General features: G+C 41.7%; 1 protein-coding gene across 4 annotated transcripts in view; it reads right to left on the bottom strand.

The window, feature by feature from the left end:
• TBC1D8 (TBC1 domain family member 8) overlaps positions 1-17,003 on the bottom strand; it is a 141,047-nt gene that overhangs the window by 11,715 nt on the left and 112,329 nt on the right. For all 4 annotated transcript variants that reach the window (XM_070379945.1, XM_070379946.1, XM_070379948.1 and 1 more), the window contains 3 exons: positions 16,381-16,449; positions 8,007-8,247; positions 7,105-7,170 (listed from right to left, as the gene is read on the bottom strand). In XM_070379945.1, the coding sequence (XP_070236046.1) occupies positions 7,105-7,170; positions 8,007-8,247; positions 16,381-16,449 (376 nt within the window). The remainder of the gene's footprint in view (positions 1-7,104; positions 7,171-8,006; positions 8,248-16,380; positions 16,450-17,003) is intronic.

Raw genomic sequence — 17,003 nt, 5'->3', positions numbered from 1 at the left:
TCAGGTCTTCAACATTTTAAGTCCTTTTTAAAATAACTACCTTTGAGACTTCCCTGGCAGTCCAGTGGTTAGGACTCTGTGCTTCCACTGCAGAGGGGAACAGATTTGATCCTCAGTCAGGGAACTAAGATCTGGCACTATGTGCAACGCAGCAAAATAAAACTATCTTTAATAAACAGTAAATTGGAATCATTTATAACATTTTTCTTTTTAACTTAACTTTTAAAAGACACTTATTTTTGGCTGTGCTGGGTCCTCGCTGCTGCACAGGCTTTTCTCTAGTTGTGGCGAGTTACTCTGCCACACGGGCTTCTCATTGTGGTAGCTTCTCTTGTTGCAGAGCACAGACTCCAGGTGCATGGGCTTCAGTAGCTGTGGTGTATGGGATCAGTATTCACAGTTCCCGGGCTCTAGAGCATGGGCTCAATAGTTGTGGCACAGAGGCTTAGTTATTCTGAGGCATGTAGGATCTTCCTGGAATGGGGATCAAACCCATGTCTCCTGCATTGGCAGGAGGATTCTTTACCACTGAGCCACCTAACTCAACTCCTGAAAAAAATCTTCTTTTGAACAGCAAATGCACTCTTGCATGTAAACAACCTCAGGAAGAAATCTCTACTTCTTCACCTAAAGCTGAATACAAAGACTGAAGCAGCTCCAATTTTACTTGAGTCATCATTTTGAAAACATCACTTCACATGGATCCAGAGCAGCAGGGACACCTCTGGGAGCTGCTCTGCAAGTCTGACAATGTATTCCCTGCATCCTGGAGTTCCCAGGAGGAACAGAGCCCATGCTGTCAGCTCCACTCTCAGCAGGCTCTCTTACAGGAAGCCTCCAATGCCTCATTCATTTGTCTTCATTTACCAATTCCAATACATCATTCTCAGTAGCTGGTTTTGATGCTTCTTCCTAATGGATCTAATGTTCTTCCAGGAAGTTGTCTTCTGGAAGTCCAATTAGTGCAACTAGCTGAGTAAAATGACCAATACCTACATATCGATCAATTTTTTTGCAATGAAAACTCCAGGTTTAGTCATCTTCTAGAATACTGTTCATCCCTGTATAACCTGATGTGGTATCAGATCATCTGGAATATTTCTCTTCCGTCTGTTAAACAATGTTGTTATGTACAGTGGAACCCCTATAAGACTATGAGCTGATTTTTCAGCAGAAACTGCAGGCCAGAGGGAGTGGCACAATGCTTTCCAAGTGCTAAAAGGAAAAAACTTCCAATCACGAGTATTCCACCCAGCAAGGTTGTTATTCAGAACTGAAGGGGAGATAGACCATTTCCAAACAACAGATAAAGGCCTCTACCACCGCTGAACCAGCCTTATAAGAAAGGTTAAATGGACTTCTTTAAGCTAGAAAGAAAAAGTCCTAACTAGCAACAAGAAAATATAACAGAGTCAAAATCTCACTGATAAAGGCAATATAGAGATTGCTCAACCACCTACAAAGTTAGTGAAATGGTTAAAAGAAAAAAGCAGTACAATTAAGTAAAGCATAACAGGCCAAAGGATATAAAAAAATAAAATATGTAAAACTTCACATCTGAAGTAAAATGTAGGAAGAGGGAGTAAAAATACATAATTCTTAGAATACATGTAAACTTAAGTTGCTATCAAAACTGATTGGTATAGATCTATATATAGATATCTATATCTGTATCTATAGGCTGTCATAATGAAACTTGTGATAACCACATGGCAAAAACCTACACAAAAGATGAGAAAGATATCTAAATGTAACACCACAGGTCATCAAACCACAAGGGAAGAGAGAAAAAAGGAAAAGAGAGGAACTACAACAAGCAATTAACAAGACAGCAGTAAGTACATGTCTATCAGTAATTACTTTAAATGTAAACAGACTAAATTCTCCAATAAAAAAAGACTGACTGAATGGATGAAAAAACAGGACTCATCCATATGCTGCCTACAGAAGGCCCACTCAGATAGTAGGCCGCAAGCTGAAAGTGACGGGATGGAAAAGACAGTCCCTGCAAATGAACACAGAAAGAAAGCTGGGGTGGCTATGCTTATATTACACTATGCTATGCTATGCTAAGTCACTTCAGTCGTGTCCGACTCTGTGTGACCCCATAGACGGCAGCCCACCAGGCTCCCCCGTCCCTGGGATTCTCCAGGCAAGAACACTGGAGTGGGTTGCCATTTCCTTCTCCAATGCGTGAAAGTGAAAAGTAAAAAGTGAAAGTGAAGTCGCTCAGTCGTGTCCGACTCTAGCGACCCCATGGACTGCAACCTACCAGGCTCCTCCGTCCATGGGATTTTCCAGGCAAGAGTACTGGAGTGGGGTGCCATTGCCTTCTCCGTTATATTACACTAGACAGACTGAAACAAAAGCTAGAAAGGGGTCAATCCGACAAGGAGATATAACGTGTAAGTACTGATGCACCCAGGAGAGGCACACCTAAATAAATAAGGCCAATATTAACAGACCTAAAGGGAGAAGCTGACAGCAATACAGCACTAGTTGGGGACTTTAAGACCTCACTTACATTAATGGATAGAACATCGAGACAGAAAATCAATAATGAAGCATCAGCCTTAAACCACACACATATACAACACATTCTATCCCAAAGTAGCAGAATACATATTCTCAAGTGCACAAGGAACATTCTCCAAGAAAACAAGTTTCAATACATTTAAGATGACTGAAATCATATCAAGCATTTTTTTCCAACCCCATAGTATGAAACTAGAAATCAATTACCGAACAAACAAACTGGAAAAACCACAAATTATGTCGAGGTTAAACAACCAGTAGGTCAAGAAAGATATCAAGGAGAAAATTTTAAAACTACCTTGAGACAAATGAAAATGGAAATATAACATTTCAAATTCTACAAGATACATCAAAATCAGTTCTAATGGAAATTAATAGCAATAAATGAAATAGAGATTAAAAAGACACTAGAAAAAGTCAATAAAACTAAGACCTGTTTCTTTGAAAAGATCAACAAAATTGACAAACCTTTACCTAGTCTTACCAAGAAAAAGAGAGCTCAAAGTCAGAAATGAAAGAGAAGTTACAACTGATATTACAGACAAAAGATCGTGAGAAACTCATGAACAATTATACAACAAAATGAATAACCTAGAGGAAAAGGGTAAATTCTTAGAAACATACAGTCTTCCAAAACTGAATCATGAACAAACAGGAAATCTCAACAGATCAATAGTACATGATGTATGGCAAAAACCATCACAATATTGTAAAGAAATTATCCTCCATTAAAATGAATTAATTTAAAAAGAAAAGAATATTGAGCCAGCAATTGTTGCTGAAGCTGAAGCTCCAATACTTTGGCCACCCGCTGGGAAGAGCCAACTCATTGGAAAAGACCCTGATGCTGGGAAAGATTGAGGGCAGGAGAAGGGGGTGACAGAGGATTAAATGGTTGGATGGCACCACTGACTCAATGGACATGAGTTTGAGCAAACTCCAGGAGATAATGAAGGACAGGGAAGCCTGGCACGCTACAGTCCATGGGGTCACAAATAATCAGACACGACTGAGTGACTCAACAACAACAAACAAAACCCCAGGACCAGATGGTTTCACTAGTGAATTCTACCAACATTCAAGATTTAATACCTAAACTTCTCAAACTCAAAAAAAACTGAAGAGAGAATGCTTCAAAAGTCGTTTTAAAAGGCCTGAATTACCCCCATATCAAATCCAAACAAGGATACCATAAAGAAAAAATTATAGGCCCATATCCCTGATGAAAATAGATGTAAAAACCCCAAAGTATGAGCATATCTAATTCAAACATATATTAAAAGAATTATTTACCATGATCAAGTGGGATTTATTACAGGAATGTAAGGATGTATCAACATCCATAAATCAACATCAACAAAAATCAAGGATAAAAATTGTATGATTGTCTCAGTTCAGTTCAGTTCAGTTGCTCAGTCGTGTCCAACTCTTTGCAACCCCATGAATTGCAGCACGCCAGGCCTGCCTGTCCATTACCAACTCCCGGAGTTGACCCAAACTCATGTCTGTTGAGTCGATGATGCTATCCAACCATCTCATCCTCTGTTGTCCCCTTCTCCTCCTGCCCCCCAATCCCTCCCAGGATCAGGGTCTTTTCCAATGAGTCAACTCTTCACATGAGGTGGCCAAAGTACTGGAGTTTCAGCTTTAGCATCAGTCCTTCCAAAGAACACCCAGGACTGATCTCCTTTAAGATGGACTGGTTGGATCTCCTTGCAGTCCAAGGGACTCTCAAGAGTCTTCTCCAACACCACAGTTCAAAAGCATCAATTCTTCGGCGCTCGGCTTTCTTCACAGTCCAACTCTCACGTCCATACATGAACACTGGAAAAACCATAGCCTTGACTAGATGGACCTTTGTTGGCAAAGTAATGTCTCTGCTTTTGAATATGCTATCTAGGTTGGTCATAACTTTCCTTCCAAGGAGTAAGCATCTTTTAATTTCATGGCTACAGTCACCATCTGCAGTGATTTGGGAGCCCCCCAAAATGAAGTCTGACACTGTTTCCACTGTTTCCCCATCTATTTGCCTTGAAATGATGGGACCAGATGCCATGATCTTCGTTTTCTGAATGTTGAACTTTAAGCCAACTTTTTCACTCTCCTCTTTCACTCTCATCAAGAGGCTCTTTAGTTCTTCATTTTCTGCCATAAGGGTGGTGTCATCTGCATATCTGAGGTTATTGAGATTTCTCCCGGCAATCTTGATTCCAGCTTGTGCTTCTTCCAGCACAGCGTTTCTCATGATGTACTCTGCATAGAAGTTAAATAAGCAGGGTGACAATATACAGCCTTGATGTACTCCTTTTCCTTTTGGAACCAGTCTGCTGTTCCATGTCCAGTTCTAACTGTTGCTTCCTGACCTGCATACAGGTTTCTCAAGAGGCAGGTCAGGTGGTCTGGTATTCCCATCTCTTTCAGAATTTTCCACAGGTTTTTGTGATCCACACAGTCAAAGGCTTTGGCATAATCAATAAAGCAGAAATAGATGTTTTTCTGGAACTCTCTTGCTTTTTCTATGATCCAGCGGATGTTGGCAATTTGATCTCTGGTTCCTCTGCCTTTTCTAAAACCAGCTTGAACATCTAGAAGTTCACGGTTCACGTATTGCTGAAGGCTGGCTTGGAGAATTTTGATTGTCTCAACAGATGCAGAAAAAGCATGACAAAATTTAGTATACATTTATGATAAAAATTCTTAAAGTGGTTATTTAGGAAATGTTCAGTTCAATTGCTCAGCCATGTTCGACTCTTTGCAACCCCATGGACTACAACATGCCAGGCTTCCCTGTCCATCACCAACTCCTGGAGCTTACTCAAACTCATGTCTATTGAGTTGGTGATGCCATCCAACCATCTCATCCTCTGTCATCCCTTTCTCCTCCCACCTTCAGCATCAGAGTCTTTTCCAATGAGTCAGCTCTTCGCATCAGGTGGCCAAAGTACTGGAGTTTCAGCTTCAGCATCAGTCCTTCCAGTGAATATTCAGGACTGATTTCCTTTAGGATGGACTGGTTTGATCTCCTTGCTGTCCAAGGGACTCTCAAGAGTCTTCTCCAACACCACAGTTCAAAAGCATCAACTCTTCAGGGTTCAGCTTTCTTTATAGTCCAACTCTCACATCCATACATGACCACCGGAAAAACCAAAGCTTTGACTAGACGGACCTTTGTTGGCAAAGCAATGCCTCTGCTTTTTAATATGCTGTCTAGGTTGGTCATAACTTTTCTTCCAAGAAGCAAGCGTCTTAATTTCATGGCTGCAGTCACCATCTGCAGTGATTTTGGTAATGCACCTCAATGTAATAAAGGCCATATGACAAATACAGCTAACATCATACTCAATGGTGAAAAGCTAAAAGCCATTTCCTCTAAGATCAGGAACAAAACAAGGATGCCTACTTTTGCCCACTTTTATTCAACACACTACTGGAAGTGTTTGCCAGACAAACAGGCAGGAACAGGAAATGAAAGGCATCCATGTTGGGAAGGAAGAAGTAAAACTGTCACTATCTGTAGATGACGTGACACCATATGTAGAAAATCTTAAGTGAAAGTGAAAGCTGCTCAATCGTGTCCAACTCTTTGCAGCCCCATAGACTATACAGTCCATGGAATTCTATGGTCCAGAATACTGGAGTGGGTAGCCCTTCCCTTCTCCAGGCCGTCTTCCCAACCCAGGGATCAAACCCAGGTCTCCCGCATTACAGGCGGATTCTTAACCATCTGAGCCACAAGGGAAGCAGATGACATGATACCATATGTAGAAAACCTTAAAGGTTCCACTAAAACACTCTTGGTATATATGAATTCAGTAAAGTTGCACACACGCATACATACACACAACAGAATACTACTCAGCCAGAAAAAGGAAGAAAATCTTATCATTTGCAACAATATAGATGGACCTTGAGGGCATTATGCTAAGCAAATAAGTCAGAGAAAGACAAATATTATACAGTTTCAGTTATATGTGCAATCTAAAAAATGAAACAAATAAAACTCCTTGATACAGAGGTCAGATGGTTATCAGAAGAGAAAGTGGTTGAGAGGTGGGCAAAACAGGTGAAGGAGGTCAATTTTATGGTGACAAATGGTAACGAGATTTACTGTGGTGATCACTTTGTGGTGTATACAAAGACTGAACCATTATGTTTTACACCTGAAACTAAATACAATATTATATACCAGTTTTGCCTCATTGGAAACAACAAGACAAAACAGTAAGCTACAATAACCATCTATAGAGGCAACCAAGGTTTGTTTCCCCCACATCCCACAGGCTGGTGGTTCTTGAAGTGTGGTCCTCAGACCCAGTGAATCAGAACAGGTAGGCCAGGCATCCTGTGTTATAACAGGCTGCCCAAATGATTCTGATGCACACTCGGGTTTGGGAACCCCTGCCACAGGCCACACAACATGGTACGTCAAACCTGTCCAGCCCCTCCAAACTAGAAATGTCTTGCCTCAAGTTTAAATACGTTTAAAAAGAGAAGAACCTCAAGGTCATGCTCAAAGTTGATCCAGGTCAAGGCACAACAGAGCCTCATTTTCTACTTAGAATTTCTTACCTGGAGGGATATGAAGCCGATATAACAGTTTAATTTTCTCATTCATTTCTCCATTATACATAATATCTGCAAAATTAAAGGAGAGAGAGAGAGACTGAGCAGAGGCAAATGGTTCAAATCCAGGTGTCAGGACACAGTCAGTGTAGAGAGAACGTAGTGAGGCAGTGTTTGTTGACCTGACACTTCATCTCCCACCTCTCCAGACACAGTGTGTGTGGAAAGAAAATGTGAGAAGAGCTGCAAGATAACCTTGGGAATCTTATCTGGCCTCACAGCTTCAGAAAGATTTTAATTTTAGCTGCAAGAGTTAGGAACGTGGGTAGTGGGAAGGACAAATGAGGTGAGGATTAACATACACACCACTATGTGTAAAATAAACAACCAGTAAGGATCTATTGTATAGTTCCTTGTATTACAAGGAACTATAATCAATATTGGGTAATAATCTATAGGGGAAAAGAATCTGAAAAAAAAAATATATATATATACACACACATACATATATGACTTGTACAACTGAATCTCTGTGCTGTATATCTGAAATTTATACAATATTATAAATCAAATACACTTCAATTAAAAAGTGTGTGTTTGTTTTTTTAAATGAGTTAGGAAGGTGTCTCCTAACAACCCATCACCACACCCTGGGTGCCCAGAAGCACATGGTCAATGACCTTTAATGTTGAGCACCTGGCCTCCCCTCCCCACCGTGACCCTTAGGAAGCATAAGAGGGGTCATGAGAGGAGCCTGCAGAGGGCTTTCTAAAGTCCCCAAACCACATCGGGCGAGTCACAGATCTATTTCATTGAGTGGATGTGCCTGCTTCACTATCCCTTTGTCTTGTGTTCACAGATTCACATCCCGTATGAACTCACTGAAGAAAAGACCCACAGAGTCATACCGAGGCAGCTCACGAATGCTTTGAATTCGATAAGGTGGTCCATGTTTTCGTCCAGAAGCCTGAAAGTCCTTTCTGCGAGGATTTCCGTGTGGGCCCCGCAGGTCCACGGCGAGACGAGCTGGAACAGGCGTGCAAACTGCTGGGCGTCTATGCGGTACTGCTCTGCGTAGGGCCTGCTGGGGTCGTGGCGTGGGGCCATGGGCCGAGGCTGCTCCCAGTAGCAGCTCATCATGTGTTCTCTCTACCAGGAAGGAGAGGGGCCTGTAAGGGGCAGTGGCTCCCCAGGGAGGCCACACACGTGAAGGCCAAAGCCAGCCTGGCCTTCTCTCCTAGCTTGCTTTGCAAAATTATTAAGCAGCAAATAAGCACCATTATAACACAAAAAATGAAAAAACTAACCGTGTCATCGCTCCAACCAGACATGTAAAAGTTTTCGCTTATTACCCTGTAGTCCTTGCCTACATGCATATGTAATTTTGACATTTTTAAAATTAAGGTTTCTTTTTTTCACTGTAGCTAAATATACTTAATCAAATTTACCGTTTTAATAATTAAAAAAAAAATTTTTTTTTTCTATTTTCTTGGGTCATGTGGCATGCGGGATCTTAGTTCCCTGACCAAGGATTTACCCCATGAACCCTGCAGTGGAAGCATGGTGTCTTAACCACTGGGAAGTCCCCATTTTAGCAATTTTGAAATGTATAGCTCGGCTATCATTGTTTTGATTAAAGAAGTCGTACAATTTTTATTCTGATATTTTCACTTAAAATTGTATTATTCAAAAGTCAAAAACTACTAGATAAATCTATAGACTACAGAAGAAACTAGCATCGCTGGTTACCTGTGGGGGTAGAAGACAGGGGCAGGCACCCAGATTAAAAAGCAAGCGTTTTTACTACATGCTGTTTTTTATATGTTCTGAATTTTGAACCACATGACCATATTAACAAGTCAAAAATTTAAAAGAAAAAAAAAAGACCATTTGAAGTCTTGGGAATAGACTGAAAACTAAAGCAATCAACACGGGCCCCACCACTGATCACTGAGGACCAGCTAGCTCTTCAAGAATGTATCTTTTGCACCTGTACTACATCATCTCGTGGGACGCTTCGGCTCACTGACTCAGAATCCTTTCACGACTTCAGTGCCCTCTGCCCACAGGATGGCACAGGAACAAGCACAGATGCTCTACCATCCCCGTGCCTGTGCTCAGATGGAGACCAAAATGCCATTTATAATTTTACTGCATATTACCAGCAGCCATGTTCTTCAAAAAGCCTTTGCAGAACGATGAGAAGTACTGTAAGAACTTTTAAGTGTAAAATGAAGGTCTCGTAAATTCCCATTTCTCAAAACCCAAGACATGCTGTCAATTTGCGTGTATATTTTTGTCATCCTTTCATGCTAGCTAGAGGCCCTCAGAATCCTATCCAGAAGAACACAGTTATAAAAGCTAAAGACCAGTGCAACCAATTTACACAGAATCCTAGAAGCCAATACAAAAATCAGCAAAGGATACGAAGAGATGATACAAGAAAGTAGACAGTTAGCCAATAAATTTACAAAAGGGTATGCAACCTCACTAATGAGTACGCAAATTTAAGTTAAAATGAAATGCAATTTTCTGGGACTTCCCTAGTGGTACACTGGCTAAGATGCCGGTACTCCCAACACAGGGGGCTCAGGTTCAATCCCTGGTCAGGGAACCAGATCCCACACATTGCAGCAAGAGTTCACAGGCCACAACAAAAGATCCCGCATGCCTCAGTGAACACTGAAGATTCCGTGTGCCACAACTAAGACCCAGTGCAACCAAATAAATAAATAAAGTTTTTTAAAAGCGAAATGCAATTTTCTACAAGGCTCGCAAAATTTTTAAAGATCATAATATTAAATGATAGCTGAGTGTGAAACATTAGGAAATGAACACTTTTAGACATCATCAGTGGAACTGAAATCTGAAAGATCTAGAACACTTTAGCAACAGTGACTGAAATTTGGTTTGTGCATCCCTAAGGAACCCGTCCTACAGAAACAGCAGCACAGGTGTCTGGAGAAAGGCTCAAGGATGCTCCGCACAGCACTGTTTATAAAGCAGAAAAACTGGAAACGAGATAGATGGCCTTCAGCAGGCGAAAGGTGAATAAGCTGTGGTTCAGCCCTACAATCGAATTCTGCTGTCACTAAAAAAGAATGAGAAAAGATCTGCAGATACTGACTCTAGAAGAATGCCCATGGTAAAAACTGCAGGGACTTCTCTGGTTCAGTGGTTAAGACTCCATGCTTCCAATGCAGGCAGCACAGGGTCGATCCCTGGTCAGGGAAATAAGATTCCACATGCTACATGGTGTGGCCATAAAATTTTAGAAACTGCAGACCGCTGTGTGTAGCACAATCTCATTTCTATATGGAAAAAAAAGTAAGAGTGCATTGCTTGTGTGTGTGTCTACAGAGGGATACAGTAAAAAGGGAAAGCAATCAGGAATCAGATTCACCATATACTGTAACAGTAATTACTGTACAAAATGGGACTATAGGCACAGACAGGATAAGACTCTTTAAATTTTGCTTAGTTATTTTTCTTTTTAAATAGTGAGTGTAGGTATTAGTCTATACACTATATATGTATTTTTATATAAATATATATAGCATAGAAATATATATATATTGTATATTTTGTTTCAGTTTGTGTTTTTAAATTAACTTTCAAAAATAAAAGTATTAACCAGAACACAGAAGCAGGCAAAATAATATTAAACAAACCAAATGCTCTCCAGGGCCTGATAATCCAGAAGTGAATACATTTAGCTGAATGTTAACAACAGCTGGTGAATCTCATTCCTGATTTCTTTCCCTTTTTACTGTATCCTCTGTAGACACACACACACAGCAATGCAAGTTGAAACAGCCAGCTAGCGGGAAGCTGCCGCACGGCACAGGGAGCTCAGCTCAGTGTCTATGATGACCAAGAGGGGTGGGAGGGAGGGTCAGAGTGAGGGGACACATGCCTACATACAGCTGATTCACACTGTCATACAGCTGAAACTAACAACATAAAACAGCTATACTCCAATTTTTTAAAAAGCGCACTTTGGGACTGTATTAACACAAGGCAGTGTTTCAGGTCCCGGGTGTTTCCTAGAGTGGCCCCTGACACCAAGTCTATGCTACCAAGTACAGATAGTTCCCATCTCACATGCAGAGAGAAGACTAATAAAACTGTTCTCAGTTTCAGAGAATAAGGGACAGACGTCACAAACATGGGTTTATATAATTTAAAACACTGCTTTATATCTGGGTGGACCTTGAGGGCACTATAGTAAGTGAAATAAGTCAGAGAAAGACAAATACTATATGATCTTGTAAGTGGAATCTAAAACAATATAACAAATGATTCCAGTCATAGAGAAGGATCAGATTCGTGGTTTTACCAGAGGCAGGAGCTGGGGGTGGGCTGTAGAATAAGATGGTGGTGGTCAAAAGGTACAAATTTCCAGTTAAAAGACAAATGAGTCCTGGGGATGTATGTATATCACGATGACTACACTTAGCACTGCTGTATGGTATATTCCAAAGTTGCTGAGAGTAGGTCCTAAAATTTCTCATCACAAGAAAAAAACCATTTTTGTTGCTTTGGTTTTTTTTTTTTTTTTTTGTATCTATATGATTATACGGTGGAAGTGACAAATAGATTCAAGGAATCAGATCTGATAGAGTGCCTGAAGAAATATGGACTGAGGTATTTTAACACTGTATAGGAGACAGTGATCAAAATCATCCCCAAGAAAAAGAATGCAAAAATGCAAAATGGTTGTCTGAGGAGGCCTTACAAATAGCTTCGAAATGAAGAGAAGTGAAAAGTAAAGGAGAAAAGGAAAGATATACCCATCTGAATGTAGAGTTCCAAAGAATAGTAAGCAGAGATAAGAAAGGCTTCCTAAGTGAACACTGCAAAGAGAAGAAGACAATAGAATGGAAAAGACTAGAGATCTCTTCAAGAAAATAAGAAATACCAAGGTGACATTTCATGCAAAGATGGGCACAATAAAGGACAGAAATGATATGGACCTAACAGAAGCAGAAGATATTAAGAGGAGGTGGTAAGAATACACAGAAGAACTATACGAAAAAGATCTTCATGACCCAGATAATTAGAATGGTGTGATCACTTACCTACAGCCAGACATCCTGGAATGCCAAGTCAAGAAGGCCTTAGGAAGCATCACTATGAAAAAAGCTAGTAGAGGAGATGGAATCCCAGCTGAGCTATTTCAAATCCTAAAAGATGATGCTGTGAAAGTGCTGCACTCAATATGCCAGCAAATTTGGAAAACTCAGCAGTGGCCACAGGACTGGGAAAGGTCAGTTTTCATTCCAATCCCAAAGAAGGGCAATGCCAAAGAATGCTCAAACTACTGCACAATTGCACTCATCTCACATGCTAGCTAAGTAATGCTCAAAATTCTCCAAGGAAGGCTTCAACAATATATGAATTGAGAACTTCCAGATGGTCAGGCTGGATTTAGAAAAGGCAGAGGAACCAGAGATCAAACTGCCAACATCCAATGGATCATAGAAAAAGCAAGAGAATTCCAGGAAAGCATCTACTTCTGGTTCATTGATTGTGCTAAAGCCTTTCTTTGACTGTGTGGATCACAACAAACTGGGAAATTCTTAAAGAGATGGTAATATCAAACCACCTTACCTGCCTCCTGAGAAACCTGTATGCAGGTCAAAAAGCAATAGTTAGAACTGGACATGGAACAACAGATTGATTCAAAACTGGGAAAGGAGTATGACAAGGCTGTATATTGTCACCCTGCTTATTTAAGTTATATGCAGAGCAGTACGTCATGAGAAATGCTGGAGTGGATGAAGCATAAACTGGCATCAAGATTGCTGGGAGAAATATCAATAACTTCAGATACGCAGATGACACCACCGTTATGGCAGAAAGCAAAGACGAACTCTTGATGAAGGTGAAAGAAGAGAGTGAAAAAGTTGGCTTAAAACTCAACATTCAAAAAACTAAGATCAAGGCATCCAGCCCCATCACTTCATGACAAACAGACGGACAAACAATGGAAACAGTGAGAGACTATTCTTGGGGGCTCCGAAATCACTGCAGATGGTGACTGCAGCCATGAAATTAAAAGATGCTTGCTCCTTGGAAGAAAAGCTATGACAAACTTAGATAGCATATTAAAAAGCAGAGACATTACTTTGCCAACAAAGGTCTGTATAGTTAAAGCTATGGTTTTTCTAGTCATGTATACATGTGAGAATTAGACCATAAAGAAGGCTGAATGCCAAAGAATTAATGCTTTTGAAAGTGGAGTTGGAGAAGACTCTTGAGAGTCCCATGGACTGCAAAGGAGATCAAACCAGTCAATCCTAAAAGAAATCAATCCTGAATATTCATTGGAAGGACTGATGTTGAAGCTGAAGCTCCAATACTTCGGCCATCTGATGTGAAGAGCCAACTCATTAGAAAAGATCCTGATGCTGAGAAAGATTGAAGGCGGGAGGAGAAGGGAATGACAGAGGACGAGATGGTTGGATGGCATCACCGACTCAATGGACAGGAGTTTGAGCAAGATTTGGCAGATGGTGAAGGACAGGGAAGTTTGGCGTGCTACAGTCCATGGGGTTGCAAAGAGTTGGACACGACTGAGCAACTGAATAACAAATGACATGATGGATGTTAACCTACTGTGAATCATTTTGCAATATATGTAATTCACTATGCTGTACCGCTTACACTCAATGCTGTAGGTCAATTATATCTCAATGAAACAGAAAAAAAAAGAACTGCATTCAGGCAAAAAAGAAAGATGACTTTAAATTCAGAATAAAAGTGGATTCACTAAGTACACACTGTTCATCTTTAATAGGAAAGAGTTTGTAAAAAAGACAGTCAGAGAAGACTGTTTGTTAACAAAGAGAACAGTCACACCTGTACATCCCAGGCTTAGGAAAGGATGCAGGGAAGTTAAGGCCACTCTTTAATCCTTAATGAGAACCTATCACATATTTATTCAACAATGTAAGGGTATCTCTTTGTGGCCCTTTCCCTGGGAAAATGAACCTCTGGTTCAAAAGACAAGAGACACATGCAAAATCCAACTAGGGAACCTTATATCTTGCAATGACCCAGAGGGATGGGAGGGGAGGGTGGTGGGAGGGGGGTTCAGGATGGGGAACACATGTACACCTGTGGCGGATTCATGTCAATGTATGGCAAAACCAATACAATATTGTAAAGTAAATGGCCTCCAATTAAAATAAAACAAAAACAACAAAAAAACAAGCGTTAAGATATATGAAGTCAGAATGGATATATGTATGTATGTGTACGGTTGAGTCGCTCTGCTGTCCACCTGAAACTACAATATAGTTAATCAGCTATAAAATAAAATAAAAAGTTAAAGAAAAAGAGTACTCCCTAATAAACATCCTGAACACCAAAAAAATTAATTAATTAAATATATGAGGTCAGACTACAAAAGCCAAGGAAATTCAGAGAAGGTCAGGAGCAAGAGCTGAGGTGGGGGCAGCCTGCGGGTTGTTCTGCGGGGCGTGAGGACGACCCTGGTGCACACGGGCGGTGCCTCAGGTTGTGCCACAGAACGAGATGCCACGCTTATGACGCTGTCTCACTGAAATTCCTTTTGGAAGTGTTATCTTGAAATTGGCGTTGTAGTCACAGTTAACATTTGTAGTCAGCCCTACACAAATGAAGGGCTGCAGAGCTAACAACAAATACGAAAATAAATTTCACCCACATCGTTCACAGAAAAGATAGAAATAGGAAACAGGAAATGGCTGGCTGTCTTCTTTAAATACTCCTTGTATGAAAGTTTAATAATATGGTTAGTACTTAATGCCGTTCATGGTGAACTTAAAGCAATCTTTTAAGTTATATAAGTTCAGATGTCCGACGTGTCTTATTCTCCCAAATTGAGAACAGTCAGCCCTAAAGAAATTAGACTCTTCACGCTAAATATCACCTTGGTTTACCTGCTATTGTGTTTCTAGTATTCACTGTTTTACTTGACAAAGAGAGGTGGGGCATGGGACACCAAGTCACCTTTGACTCTGTATTTTCTCTTCATGCAACAGAGAAAACTATACAACTTGAAAACCAGTGATGTTTACAGGAGTCCTCATCACACGTCCTGCTGACAAGGGGTGAGGAGTGCCAGCAGCTGACTGAGCAGCCACGCACGTCAGTGACCGCAGCAGGCAGTGACGCGACGGCCACAGGAGGGCCAGACGGCTCTGTGGCTCCACTCAGAGCCTACACGCTGCTCGGGACTATTTCAAGTACACGGCAATTCAAGTTCAGAGGAACCAAGCGCTCAGAGTCCCCACCCGAAGAGCTCCAGTGGCCAGACTCCTCTGGGTCTGCCACTGCTCTGCTGGCCGGCGCTCTGCTCCTCTCCCCTTCACCGCCGAAGCTGTCAGGAGTGGGTCCACTGTCTGCCTCTCTTCCCCATTTCTACTGACTGTTTCGAGCAAGAAAATTTCTAGGAAGGCACTTGAAAATGGTCTTTGCAGGATGATGTAAGTAGCAAGAGCTGGGAATCCACCTAAATACCCAAATATTCAAAATACAGTTTACTGTATTAAGTACTGGGGCTTCCCTAGTGGCTCAGATGGTAAAGAATCTGCCTGCAATGGGGGAGACCCAGGTTCGATCCCTGGGTCTGGAAGATCCCCTGAAAAAGGGAATGGCCACCAACTATTAAGCATTACCAACAGGACAAGTTGTAAACTGATTTAAAAATAAGATCATATGGCAACATGAAAAAGTATTAATAACAGCATCAAGGAAAACAGAACATAAATAAGCATCCAGACCAGCCCCACAAACCAAAAAATATGTATACACGTCTTGTAGGTGGTGTTATGAGTAAAACGTACGTGAGGTGATACAGGAAACTATATTCAATACCTTGTAATAATCTATAATGAAAAAATACAATATGTGTATAACTGAATCACTGTGCTATACACCAGAATCAAAGACAACATTGTATATCAACTATACTTCAACTTAAAAAATAACAACAGGAAAAAAATGGATACAAGGAGACAGTTTAGTAAGAATCACTGTGTGTCCACGGCTGACTGGGAACTGCTGTTGGGCAGTGTGGGGTGCGTCCCCGTCACTGAGGGCCTCTGGGCCGAGCGCAGCAGCATTCATGCACGGGCTCAGCAGGTACCGTCAAGCCAGAGCCAGCTGGCAGGGGCCGCCCTAGCCTCGCTGCACTCAGCAGGCCCATGCTGGCCCTTCCCCGCCGCAGGTGGGCAGCCTCGGCTGCGGCCTGACTCAGGGTCTGTCGCTTCCTTACCCCGCCGAGTCTCCTACCTTGAATAAATCGTAGAGCTCCTCCAGGTCTTCAGGAAGGACACAGACTTCTGGGATAACGACTCGGAGCTGGAGGAAAGAACAAACAGGCATGGAGTGAATGCTCTGCCTGCCCTGGAGGATCAGGGGTCAAGAAGGCGCGTCCCACTGGAGTGGACGCTGGGCGCCCAGATCATCCAGAGATGGCTTTATGGAGACTTTCTCAGGGCTTCATCCTCAACCTTTCTCATTCACACATCAAAGACTCAGGACAAGCATTTAAATACTTGCAAAGGACCAAACACTAGCAAGGCTAGGGCTTGGGTGGCAAGTTCCTGCAGCATAACCACCAGCACTATAGGCCTGGACTTCCCTGGTGGTCCAGTGGTTAAGAGAGCCTGCCAGTGCTGGGGACAAAGGTTCGATCCCTGGTCTGGGAAGATCCCCACAGGCCACAGAGCAGCTAAGCCCGCATGCCGCAACCATGGAAGCCCGTGCACCTAGAGCCTGTGCTCCACAGTGAGAGACATCATAGCCATGAGAAGCCCTTGAACCACAACTGGAGAGGCGCCCCCACTCATCACAGCTAGAGAAAAGCCCACGCAGCAGTGCAGAGCCAGCTCAGCCAAAAATAAATGAATAAT

The sequence above is a fragment of the Bos mutus genome, chromosome 11 (genome assembly GCF_027580195.1).
Source record: "Bos mutus isolate GX-2022 chromosome 11, NWIPB_WYAK_1.1, whole genome shotgun sequence".
Taxonomy (NCBI): Eukaryota; Metazoa; Chordata; class Mammalia; order Artiodactyla; family Bovidae; genus Bos; species Bos mutus.
Note: the sequence above shows the minus strand (reverse complement) of the source record. Positions and strands in the feature narration are given on the sequence as shown.